Genomic DNA, 13535 nt, shown 5'->3' with positions numbered 1-13535 from the left:
AAGTTTCTGCTGCTGCTATGCCTTTATATATTGTGGTGACCAGAACTAAAAACACCAATGCAGATCAAACATCAATGGACTTTTTTTGTCAAGTTGTTTTGATATTCCAAACCATTTCATTGGCTAATTTAATTATTCTACAAATAATCTAAAAGATGAGATGGTTGTGTCAACATAAACCTCTGTGACCTTCAAACAGTTTGCCAGCTGCAGGTAATTATCAGCAATCTTGAATTCGGATTATTCTTTCTTTTACCTAAATGTAACTCTGTAAACTCATATACATTAAATCTTCTTCCCCGAATGGTTGCTCACTTTTCTTTTTAAATATCTTTATTGATTTTAATTAAAAGCAAATAGCAATCCATACAATCAAATCAAATTTAAACTGAAGTTAAACCTCCAACCAAAAGAAAGAGGGGACAGCCAACCAACAAAGTAAATCTAAAATTATTGATTACATGCTGCTATATTTTAAAAACGTTTTGAACAGATCCTCTCAGTAAGAATCTGATTTTTTGTACAATTTCAAATAGTATACGACATCAGTTACCCATTGATTTAAAAGTGGTGTGGTGGAATTCTTCCAGTTGAACAAGGTAAGTCTGTGTGCTAGTAGTGAGATGAAGGCAATTAAGATTTGTTTGTCCTTCTCCACTTTAAGCCCATCTGAGAGTACACCAAACACAGCTGTTAAGGGGTTCGTAATAATTGTATCAAGGCTGTTTGACAAGGATTCAAAGATTTTTGTCCAAAATTATCTTAATTTGTTGCATGCCCAAAACATGTGGCCCTTTAAGGCTGGAGGCAGATTAGATTGAAATGTTCCCAGATTGAATTTTGCCCTGGATACATTTTGGATAGTTTTAAATGAGATAAAAGCACTCAATGGAAGATTTTAAATTGAATTACTGAGTGCTTTGTGCATATGCAGGTAGAGTATATTCTGTGCATGACTGCATTCCACTCCTTTTCTGAAAGATCATTTCCCCATTGTACCCTGGGATCTTTGAAAGGAAAAGACCAAAATGTTTTATAAATTGCAAAAACATACAATTAGATGGAGAGTGAAGAAAATTGGGCAGGCTCCATTTAGCAAAGTATCTAGCTTGAATGTAGTGGAAAAATTGTGTTAATGACAAGTGGAATTTGAAGATTAACTGCTTGTAGGATACAAAAATATTATCTATGAACAAGTCTCTAAATGCTTTAACCCCAGATATTTTCCAAACAATAAAAACTGTGTACGTTTCAGAGGGTAAAAAAAGTGGTTGTCATGTACAGGTACAACAGATAAGAGCTTTTCTGTCTCAAAGTGCTTCCTACAATGGTTCCATATTCTGAGTAAATGAAGGGCATCTGGATTAATAGTTTGTATTTACTTGACCACTGAGCAAGAAATATAAGGAAGTACTACAAGATTTTAATTTTATTGTAGACCCGGCTTGTGAATGTTCATCAAATTATATTGATGTCCTTGTGCCTCATGCAAAACGCTGTGCGTAGAATTTGCACTATAACATGACGTAAGCACAAAAGCCAAAATGTGTTTATGCACAGAAAAATCCAGATGCATAAATCTGTGCGTTCGCCCACTTCCACGTTCTTCCGCTATATAAATCCCAAACAGCGTGAAAAGTAATGCTGTACCGCTCCGTCTCCTCCCAGAATTACTCCTCTTTGAATATGCAAATCAATATAAAATAGCCCTTAAGCTCAGTGTTCTGTGAAAAGGCAATGGCAAAAGCATGGGGGAAAATATAAGAATTTCAGCAAATACCAAGTGGAGGCAAGGAAAAACATACTATTTGTTGGTTTAAACAGTGGTATAAACAACAAAAGGAAGTTCACCGAATGACACAGAGTGTCGGAGAAACTCAAAAGCTCAAGTTCACAAGTCGCATGGTGCCCGAAATAAAAAAGAAGCTGTCAAATATCAAAGTCGCCGTGAAAAGGCAAGTCGTAGCCCACCGTCTGAGTGTCATATGAAAGCTTATTAGGGTACAGGGAACAAAAGGAAAACACATTGTGAAAAAACAAAAAATGTCAACTTTAATCTCGAAATTTCCACTTTAATCATGTAGTTTATTTTGTCATTAAAGTAGAACATCATAAACTTCATCTTAAAATCGTTTAATTTACTAGTTTCTCAAATCCCATTGTAACTAAAGCAGCACGTTTAATGCTTTGTTTTGTATTTGATCTTCTATGTGCTCTGTGTGTGTGAATCACTATGTGATTCTTAAACGGGCCTTCTCTTCATCCGTCAGGATACAGAATCCATTACATTCGCGATACTATAGCTCTCTGAATAATTGAAATACTGAGAAGTATACATGATATCATTTTCATGAAGATAGGAGTTAAAGCATGTTATCAAACATGGGAACAAGGTGGCGCAGTGATTGTTCATGTCTCGACAGGAACAATCTGTAAACACAGCACCAGCTCCTCACTAGCACTGCGGCACTGTGTTCTCACATGTTTCATTATTAACAATATAGATTATTTAAATGAAGTTAAAGTTTTATCTGTATAATATAATAAACATATTTTGCTGCATTTGATCTTAAAAATGATATTGTCATCATATGTAAATATGCGCTTTATGAAGTGGCTCAGGTTATGCAATACTATAACTGTATCGCAAGTTTACAGTGAGGTAATTGTACTTATAAGTACAAAGCGTTCTACAAAGAGCAATTGATGGACTGATTGAGTGCGTGTATAGTTCTTGGGATGAAACTGTTTGTGAACCGCAAGGTCCGAATAGGAAAGGCTCTGAAGCGTTGGTCGGATGAGACCAGTTCAAATAGGGAATGGCTGAGGCAGCATGTGCTTGATGATGTATACCGATAATTCTCTTTTCCATCAGCTGCTGCTGTGATTCACACTAAAATACAGTGATATAAGTGAGTGGTGCAGTGAGAGTACTAGGGTAAAAGGGTAACCACACAGGAATGGCTTTGATGCTGGGTGCCGCCAGTCTGCAAAACCGAGCGGAGAACTTGCGTACAGCAGGGTATGAGGTACCATGGAAATGTACATGGCTTTATGCCATGTTTAGGTTTTATACATCGTGATTTGAACGTGAAAACGTTCTTACGCAACATTTCTGTGCGTACACCGTTTATACATGAGGCCCCAGATCTTTATGGCTTGTATATTTGCCGTCCAGGAATAAAATTGATAGTTAGGTAGTGCTATGCTCCATTCTGCTTTAGGTCACTGTAGAGTCACCCTTTGGAAGCATGGATGTTTTGAATTCCAAATAAATGAGGCTATGATTGAATCTAATTTCTTAAAAAAAAGATTTGTTAAAGTACATGGGGATGCCCTGAAAAAGAAAAAGAAGCTAGGGAAGGATATTCATCTTAAAAGTGTTGATTCTCCCTGCTAATGAAACAGGGTGAACCATCTGTTCTTGTCTTATTTACTTTTTTTTATGCAGGAAGCAAAATTGCTGAAAAACAGCTTTATATTTACTTGTGATACTTACCCCTAGATATTTAAACTGATCTTCTAAGATAAATAGGAAGGTGTCTAGTCTAATATTATGTACTAGAAAGTTCACTGGAAAAAGCAACATTTGATTCAAACTGATTTTGAGTCCAGATACTGTATCTTTTGAAAATCTGCTAGTACTTTTTGAACTATACATAAAAAAAACATATCTAATGCATTTTGAAAGTAAACAGCCAATGGCTCAATGGTGACAGGGGCCATCCTTGTCGAATACCATGTTTGAAGTAGTTTGAAATAATGTCAATACAAACTGAGGCTTCTGGGCTAGTATAGAGTAGTTTGATCCATGCACATATGTTTGGGCTGAACACAGGTTTGTACAATGTAATGAACAGGTAGTGCCATTCAACCACATCAAAGTGTGAATATATTATATTAATCAAACATCAAAGATCATAAGCAATGTGACTGCCTTTAATAAATCTGGTTTGGTCTTCTGATATTACAGAAGAAAGCACTTTCTCAATCAATCATTCTAGTTAGAACTTGGGAGAGTATATTAACATCATTACTCAAAAGTGAGATTGGTCTGTATGATGCACGTTGTAATAAGCCCTTATTTTTCTTAGGAAAGACAGAAATAAATGCTTGGCGAAAAGTTTGAGGCTGAATTTTGTTGTCTTTAGCTACTATAAGTGGTACTAATAATAGTGGAGCTAACTTATTTGAATTTTTTTATAAAATTCCAATGGATAGACATTAGGGCCAGCTGCTTTCCCACTTTAACATGAGTTTATAGCATTTAGTAATTCTGAGAGTTTCAGAGGTTTATCAAGTTCCACTGCATTAAGAGTATCTGGCTGTGGTACCTGTAATGAGTCAAAAACTCATTAGATTATGTCTTATCTTCTTTAGACTGAGTAGAATTTAAGAACATATTACATTGTAAATGTGCGGGTTATATTTTTATGGTCAAAAATTTTATCTCCATCTGTGTTGGTAATTGCTGTTAGTGAATTACGGACTTCCTGCTTGTGGACTTGTTGAACGAAAATCTCTGTGTTCATAATACAGTTGTTATATGAAAAAGTTAGAAAATTTTTTTTGACGCCAAGAAAGAATATCTCAAAAGATCTGAAAACAAAGATTGTTCAGTATCATGGTTTAGGAGAAGGCTACAAAAAGATATCTCAGAGGTTTATACTGTCAGTTTCAACTGTAAGGAATGTAATACAGAAACGGAAGGCTACAGGCACAGTTGCTGTTAAACCCAGGTCTGGCAGGCCAAGAAAAACACAGGAGTGGCATATGCACAGGACTGTGAGAATGGATACAGACAACCCACAGATCACATTGAAAGACCTGCAAGAACATCTTGCTGCAGATGGTGTATCTCTACATCGTTCTACAATTCAGCGCAGTTTGCATGGCAGGGTGATGAGAAAGAAGCCCTTTCTGCACTCGCGCCACAAACAGAGTTGCTTGTTGTATGTAAATGCTCATTTAGACAAGCCAGATTCATTTTGGAACAAAGTTCTTTGGACTGATGAGACAAATATTGAGTTATTTGGTCGTAACAAAAAGACCTTTGCATGGCGGAAGAAGAACACTGCATTCCAAGAAAAACACCTGCTACCTACTGTCAAATTTGGTGGAGTTCCCATCATGCTATGAGGCTGTGTGGCTAGTTCAGGGACTGGGGTCCTTGTTAAAGTCGAGGGTCGAATGAAATCAACCCAATATCAACAAATTCTTCAGGATAATGTTTAAGCATCAGTCACAAATATGAAGTTATGGAGGGGCTGGATATTCCAACAAGACAATGACCCAAAACACAGTTCGAAATCTACAAAGGCATTCATGCAGAGGGAGAAGTACAATGTTCTGGAATGGCGGTCACAATCCCCTTACTTGAATATCATCAAAAATCTATGGAATGATTTGGAGCAGGCTGTCCATGCTTGGCAGCCATCAAATTTAACTGAACTGGAGAGATTTTGTATGGAAGAATGGTCAAAATTACCTCCACCCAGAATCTAGACACTCATCAAAGGCTATAGGAGGCATCTAGAGGCTGTTATATTTGCAAAAGGAGGCTCAACTAAGTATTGATGTAATATCTGTGTTGGAGTGCCCAAATTTATGCACCTGTCTAATTTTGTTATGATGCATATTTTCTGTTAATCCAATAAACTTAATGTCACTACTGAAATATTACTTTTTTCCATATGGCATGTCATATATTAAAAGGAAGTTGCTACTTTGAAACCTCAGCCAATGATAAACAAAAATCCAAAGAATTAAGAGGCGTTCCCAAACTTTTTCATATGATTGTACAATACAGGATAAATAAAGTCCAAGCAAGACAACAATCCAAAATGTGCCTATAATTCAAAAACAGGCTATTTTATGAATAATAAAAAAATGGTCCTTACAGTCTCCACACTTAAATATTATTGAATATTTGTGGGTAATCTCAAGCATATAGCACATGCAAGAAAGATCATTCGCAATCTAGGAAACAACCTGCAAGAACACAAAATTCTTTCCTGGTGTCAAAAAAAAAATTCCAACTTATAATTTCATTGTGCATTTAAATTCATAATGAAATATTAAATTTGTTTTTGCACTGAAAGAAAGCAAGAAAAACTAATGCCTAATATATATACAATATAAAATATTATGTTTCTAAAATTCACAAATTTGGACGGTATTCTTAATACTGTGGATTACACATATATATAGTATTTCTAAAGTTCTCATAGTTTTATAAGTTACAGTTCATTGTTGTCTCATTTTCTTCCATATACTTTAACAAGCCGTAAGAGACGGTCAAGTAGCTCTGTTGTATCACAATGCAGTTTTATGCTACAAAATTCAGTTGCAAATGGTGTCTGTACAGTCATACCTGTGGTACATATCCACCGTGCTCTGACGGTTTCGTGTTAATCAAAGTCCTGTTCTGCTTTATTCTGGTCAGCTCCTCTCCGTCATCTTCGTTTTTTAAGGCTTTTATTAGAGCATCTGCCTTTTCTGATGCTGCCTTTTGCTTTTCAAGGTCAGCAGAGTTTAAATGTTTTACCAAATCACCTGTAAATAAAATATTAAGACATTTAAAATAGAGATCGGCTTTGTTACAACTTTACTTTATGAATTCAATAAAATAAATGAAAAAAAATGTTTATAGCGTTAGTTTATAAGAAACGAAACTAAAAACCTTTTAAGCCAAACAGGCTGAGCCCCATAAAAAATATTGTAACAACAAAAATTCTATCACTTAATTACTCAAATTCTGCTTGCATATCTGGTTTTAGACAGAAATCTGTGTATATACAGTGCGCATAGTTGTCTAAGGTGTTATGTGCTAGGTTTTCTTCTTTAACGAGTAGAATATTTAAAAAAAATAAAGAAGTAAGGGCTACAGGATTGGTGTTACAGGGAAAAAATCGTCACAGCCGAATATTAAATATATGAACCAGTTGCTTCAGAAACAGTCTGAAGAATAGTTACAACTCGTATGACACACGTGCCATCTTTTACCTTCGTTCTCATTCCCAAACGGAAACTTACTTATTTCATCGACTTGTTTCAAGAATTTTTCTAAATCTTTCTCCTCCGCCGTCATGATTACAGAAAAGCGCAAAGCACAGAAATTTTCACGAATGAACTACAGATTGACTACGCAAACCCACGTGAAGAAATATGTACAAGGGATTTTTATAGGAAGCATCTACAAGCCAATGGCTTGTGACGTTGTTGACTTGTGACTGGAAGAAGACGCTTCACTATGGCGACGGCGGCGTTGCTAAGGGGATTAACTAAAACAGAGCATGCTATTGGCATTCTGTGGTTAAATAAAAATCAATTATAATCATATAACCATAAGTATAAGTTTTTGTTTTCATTGTAAGTATAACAAACAAGCATTTTATCAGACTTCTATTGGTACACGTGGACTGAGGCGTTTTTAACTGTTTACACCGATCTTTTACAGTTGGAGTACAGACTGCTGACAATGCTAAACGCTAAGGACTAAATCTGTAACCTCGTGGATAAGAGCTTAGTTCCTTTGCTCATGTTACATGAGTACCTCAGTATCTATCTATCTATCTATCTATCTATCTATCTATCTATCTATCTATCTATCTATCTATCTATCTATCTATCTGTCTTATTTGTGTGCAGATATGTTTTACTTTCTTTAATACACTATCTATAAATAAGATAAAGAAAGGATGGTTTTTAAATAGAGCAATTTAACAATAAGTTCTTTTTTGTAACAATGGCAGTGATTTTCTACTGTTTTTTAAATTGTAATGTATTAGTTCTTTCCCTTATGCTATCAGTTAAGGAAAGGCCAAGGTAAATGTTCATGAAGGATTTTTTTTTTAATTCATGAAACCTGGCCAGTCTAAATTCCCTAAAACCTTTAAAAAATACAGTTTTCTTAAGCATATAATTGTTTTCTGGCAACTTACTTTAAATGAGAAAATTACTTCAATAGCATTTTTCTGTCCAAATTGTAAAACACATATTTAAAAGAACGAGTGACAATTGCAGCAAGTGTACTCAAGAAAAGAGAAATAAAAGGCTATTCAATATTAAAGAAAACACTATCATTCCAAATATGTATTAATAAATAAATAAGTGTGTAGCATGTAGTAAACATTGTAGGGTATGTTCTTAAGCTTTAATTAAGTATTAAAATCGACCTATTCACAAATAACTTAAAGATGTCTTTGATTGCCACAATACATCTATTTAAGTCCTGATTCATTTTAATTACAGCACAGCTAACTAAATGGTACTTATTACTATATATTGAGTTTGTAGTATTGCTAAGTCCCTTGTTCCTGTTTTATTTTTTTTTTTCTTATTTTTTCTATTCTTTAGCCTAAGAGTTTTTGGTATTATTTCAAATTAGTGTGCACCAAGACTTTAGAGGTAGTACATAGCCAAAAATAAGAACATAATACTGTAAATTACCTAACAATGCAGTTACAGTTTTAAAGTGACTGACTCTTCCAACTCTTTCAACATATAATTTCACCATACATGACCTAACAGCACAGACATACTGAAGAGATCACCAAAACTGTTGCTTGGCTATGGAAAAATGACTAACTCTTTCTAATTTAGATCCACAGTTTAAAATGTTAGCTCCAATTGCATTGTATGCAATTTTGGTACACCACAACAATATATCAGTCACAGAAGTTAATATTTTTTGTTTAGGAAAATGCATACAGTATATATTTTGTTTTACCTAATAAACCACAGAAACCCACCCACAGTCTGTGCATTATTCTTTTTTTTTTTTCTTTTTCAGAGTACACAACATATGAATGACTTAAAAGAACATTAAAGAAAACCAGTGAATATGGTGTGGTAAACTGGTACGTTGACATTTTGAACAGCAGTCGTTAGTTTTGCACCTTAGAATTTAATTTGGACAAAACATTATAAATCATTTTTAATTTTTAAATGATCCAGTCTACCAGTCAGCCAGAAAAAGGCTTGCTATCTTGACTAAAAAGTCATTTTTTTGTTAAACGTCTACTGAAAGCTAAAAATGCTAATAAAACCGCTTTGCTTTTTAAATATTTAACAAATAGGTGGAAATCCTTGAATATAAATGAAATTTTTAATTAATTTCCTTAGATTCTTAGTGCCCTATTTATATTTATTATTAATAGTAAATAAAGAAAAAATATTAAAAAAATCAAAATAAGCATGCAAATACATAAATGAATAATTGTTCATTATTCTCATTATTATCAACCTGTGAAAGACCAGGCAGTTGAGATTCTGAATGGACAGGTGAGACTCCAGGGGGTGCAGGAGTAGACCCACACAGGCTAAAGAAACTTAAAACAAGGTGTATGAACAGCGCAGCAGGTCAGACCCGACAAAGGAAGGAACACTGCTGGTGTGGAGTGAAGGCATGTGAGGACAGCACTCCCTTTTGAAGAGGAATAGTGGAACTTTCTGAAGCTAAAAGCAGGAGCTGAGCTGGGCCCTTTCTTAAAAAGCCAATAAACAGTCCTTGCATTGACCATTAAAAATCTGATTGTATCTGTGTGTTGGTTCTCCCTCTACTTTACCTCAGGGTATTATAATATTACTTGATTACCACCTAACAGTTAATTCCAAACACAACTGAAAAGCTAATTACTAGAACTATGCAATCAAATCTCTACATTACATTTCTCAAATCACTACATTGGTTCGCAGTTAACTTTAGTGCTGATTTCAAAATCATCTCAATGGTTTAGCTCCCCTTTACCTTACAGAGTTTTTAATTTAACATTCCCTGCATAAATGTAACATTTATGAAGAAAAGATATAACACAAATGTAGCATTTAGCTACTGTGTTGGGCCCAGACACTGTAATGTCTTACTGTACCTGCCAATCTTAGAAATGCATCATCAATCATAATATTTTAGTTAAGAATGAACCACATTGTTTTAGAGTAGCATATTCGTGTTAGGGCTGCCAGAGATGCTGCTCATCTTATGTTTTGGATAGTTATGGAAATTACTATGCTTGGATGTTATTTAATTGCTTCAATTCCTCTGTCCATTTTGGTGTCCAATCTGACCTTGGAATGGAGCAAAAAAAAAAAAAATGTGTTATTATAAGTAATAGACCATTACTTTATTTCACTAAAATCATTCACACCTCCCTGTTACATTATACACTGGACGATTTACAGCGAGGTTTTGAGCGGTCATTTCATTTATAGATTTTGACCTGCCGTTTATTTGATCAGCTCCAAAAAACTTCTTTTATGTGAAAATATGTGTATTTTGGAATTTTATAGTTTTAGCTACTGTGGCGGACGGCTGGGGGTGGTACCCAGCTGGGACGCCCAGGAGGATCAGAGGAGCGCTTGCGCCTCCTCCAGACCATGAGGGGGCGACCACCCTGGTTGTGTTGGGGGCCACGGGTAGAGGGCTTGGAAGCCCAACCCTGTAGGGGCCCATGGTCGCCGCCAGGGGGCGCCCCAGTGCCATGGGAACCATGGACCTCAGCACTTCCGCCACACCAGGAAGTGCTGGGGAAAGAGAAGCAGGGACACCCGGAGTGCTTCAGGGAGTACAGCCGGCACTTCCGCCACACTGGGGCGTGTCGGCGGGAGATTGCTGGGAAGCACCTGGAGCACATCCGGATGTGAATAAGAGGGGCCGCCTCCCTTCATTCGAGGCTGGAGTTAGGTGGAAGAAGGACAAAGCAAGAGGAGCAAGAGTGGAGGCGGCCCAAAGAAAGGCAAGAGTGAGAGAGGCCTGGACTTTGGGGTTTGTGTGCACCGACTTTCAACCATTGTAAATATTGTAAATAAACGTGTGGTGGTGGAAAACATGTCTGCCTGCCTGTGCCCGGGTTCTGTTCACACTACATAATTATTTTTAAAAGTCTATTGATAAAGTATGTATGCATGTATATTTTTACAGAATGCATATGCTGTATTGTATTGAGCTTTTATTGATTTATTATGAGTTTTATTTTAACTATAATTTTTGTATTCATGATCTGAATGAGAGTGCTTTCTGCTTTGTGCCCTTTGCTGCAGGGTTAGGCTCCAGCTTGTTTCCATGTGCTGGATTTACTAGGTTAGGTAATTGCTGAATAGATTAACATTTAATTTCTGTATATGTACAGCTTATTAGTCACATGAATGGAAAAGTACACATTTTAATTGCACTCAAGAGCCTTGGTCTGTGTTTAAAAAACCAAAACTCATTTGCTTCCTGGCATTTTAGCCTATTGTATAACACAACCCTTCAGGGTCTTCACATGGATCTCCTTTTATACCCACTGTACATTTGAGGACATCATTCTTTGTACTTCTAAAGGATTAGAGAGCCTTTTATCTTTTCCAAATATGTGAAGCAAGTGTTTTCCACACAATCTTCTATGAGTCTTGCCTGTTCCCTGTGGTCCTGTTTAAGTAACTCCTGCTTTAAACTTCATGAGTTGGAAACTTGGTCATTAACCCTCTGAAGGATGAGGTCTTTAATTTTTTTAATATGTCATATTTAATTCAATTTTTTTTTTTTTTGCATACATCCACATTCAATATGTGAAAGATTTTGACAGAATCTAAAAAACTGAGATAATGGGACATCCATTTATTCAGGGCACAAACCCACATATTCAGTCATTTATGTGAATTTCCCCTTGGGATTAATAAAGTATCCATCTATCTATCTATCTAGGTGACCACTTCATTAGATACTGTTCAGTTGCCTTTCCCATGAAATTGATTATCAGTCAATGAGAGGGTCATATATGCAGGCAAGCCTATTTAAAGAAGTATAGGTGAATTACAAGTGGTCTGTTCTATATGTGCTATTGAGAACCAGACTGGACATGAATAATGTTTAAGTGCTTTTGAATGTGCCATGTTAGTGGGTATCAAATATATAGGGATTAATGCATGAGATAATGTAAACCTATTGGAGTTTTCACATATGACAGGCATAGGTGTGTTGGGTAATCAGACTGAAGGTGGTTAACAACAGGTCACTGATGAAGGCAGCCATCAGAGGCTGACGAGACTTTTTCCAGAGTAAGTAATGGTCTTCAATCAAAAACTGACAGGTACAGTATGTATAGCAGCACTGCCAAAAAGGCAAATCAGAATGCATAACAGGGGTGTGTACTGTCAAGGATAGGATATGGCAGTCAACAAATTATGGCACAAGAGTTGAAGAAGTTTCTGCTGGTTCAGTTTGAAAGGAATACCAGAATCTGATGAACACCCTAAGAATCCATTGATCCATCTTGCTGGAAGTCAGCAATACAAGCTGATGGTTTTAGTGCAATGGTGTGGCATTTATTTGTATTTGTATTTATGTAGCACTCTTTGTATCCTTTGACATATGTAGAGCAACATTTGAATACTAGAAGTCTGAATGTTGTTGAATCACTTTATGTCAGCATTGTACAAATCCATGAATAAGGTTTTTATCAGTATAATGCCTACTGGCACAAGACTAAGACATGGAATAGAAGAACTTAACATTAAATGGACCATTTTCAGACAAACTCTGTGCGTCTGTTGCATGATTTAGAACAAATTGACTGGAACACAAACCCACCACCTAGAAAAAATGGAACCAATCAAAGATGATATGGTCTAACAGTCTTGTGGCTTACTTTTGAAAGCTCCTAACAGAAGGCACTGCAGTATGGAACTGAACATGTGGTCTGTATGTTGTGAGGCAACAATGCTACCACACCTTTATAAAATGAACTATATAAAATCAAATTAACAATATACTGCAGAAAAGAGCTTTGCATGTTAAAAACCATGGCAAAAGCAAACTAATATAATTTTCAAAATGTATTGCCTTGTCTATCTCTTTATTCTGTTACCCTACTTTATGGTTTAATACCAGTGCTGTGACACATTAAGGCAGCTAGAGTGTTTGAAACATTTGCACATTTTTGCAGTGTTTCTTCATTTAAGGAAATGCTGCTTGCTACATTCATCAAGAAAAAAATGATGACTTAAAGAGGAAACACTGCCAGCAAATTCATGTTGCAAAAAATGACAAAATTAGTCATTTGTTGAAAAGTAATGGGAGTAATTTTTATCAGTTTCTGCTTTCCTATTATTTTTTCATTTTAATGTATTTGTCCCTTAACTGTAATGCTGATATTAACTTTCCAATATGATTGGCTCTCTTTCTAGTTTCTGCTAGTGCTGATGTCCTTATGCTACTTACTATACTTTGATGTTATGTATCATCCAAGCTACAACATATTTATTTTTGAATAGCCATTCCTATTGGTTTATTACCATAACTTTAATTAACCATAAAATTGTCCGTCTTTCTATTTATTGACTCTGTTTCAAGGAAGTTTGTGGCCTGAGCCTAGCTCAGCCACACTTTATACAATGCAGTAAGCACGGTTGAACAAACTTGCAAATACACCCACATCAGGTAATCTGGTAATCCAACATGAAATGTGGGGGAAAACTGAGTAAGTGAAAAAAACTTACAAACACACCATGGGCATGTTGTAGTTTGATTGCTAATGAAAAATTTCACACAGACT

General features: G+C 35.8%; 1 protein-coding gene across 2 annotated transcripts in view; it reads right to left on the bottom strand.

Annotated features, from left to right (window-relative positions):
* Positions 1-7151, bottom strand: part of ttc12 (tetratricopeptide repeat domain 12) — a 143908-nt gene extending 136757 nt beyond the window's left edge. For both annotated transcript variants that reach the window (XM_039763999.1, XM_039764000.1), the window contains exons 1-2: positions 7036-7151; positions 6374-6555 (exon numbers count right to left, since the gene is read on the bottom strand). In XM_039763999.1, the coding sequence (XP_039619933.1) occupies positions 6374-6555; positions 7036-7090 (237 nt within the window). In that variant the 5' untranslated portion in view covers positions 7091-7151. The remainder of the gene's footprint in view (positions 1-6373; positions 6556-7035) is intronic.
* Between the last annotated feature and the right edge of the window lie 6384 nt (positions 7152-13535).

The sequence above is a fragment of the Polypterus senegalus genome, chromosome 9, assembly GCF_016835505.1.
Source record: "Polypterus senegalus isolate Bchr_013 chromosome 9, ASM1683550v1, whole genome shotgun sequence".
Lineage (NCBI taxonomy): Eukaryota > Metazoa > Chordata > Cladistia > Polypteriformes > Polypteridae > Polypterus > Polypterus senegalus.
This window is presented reverse-complemented; position numbering and strand designations above follow the sequence as displayed.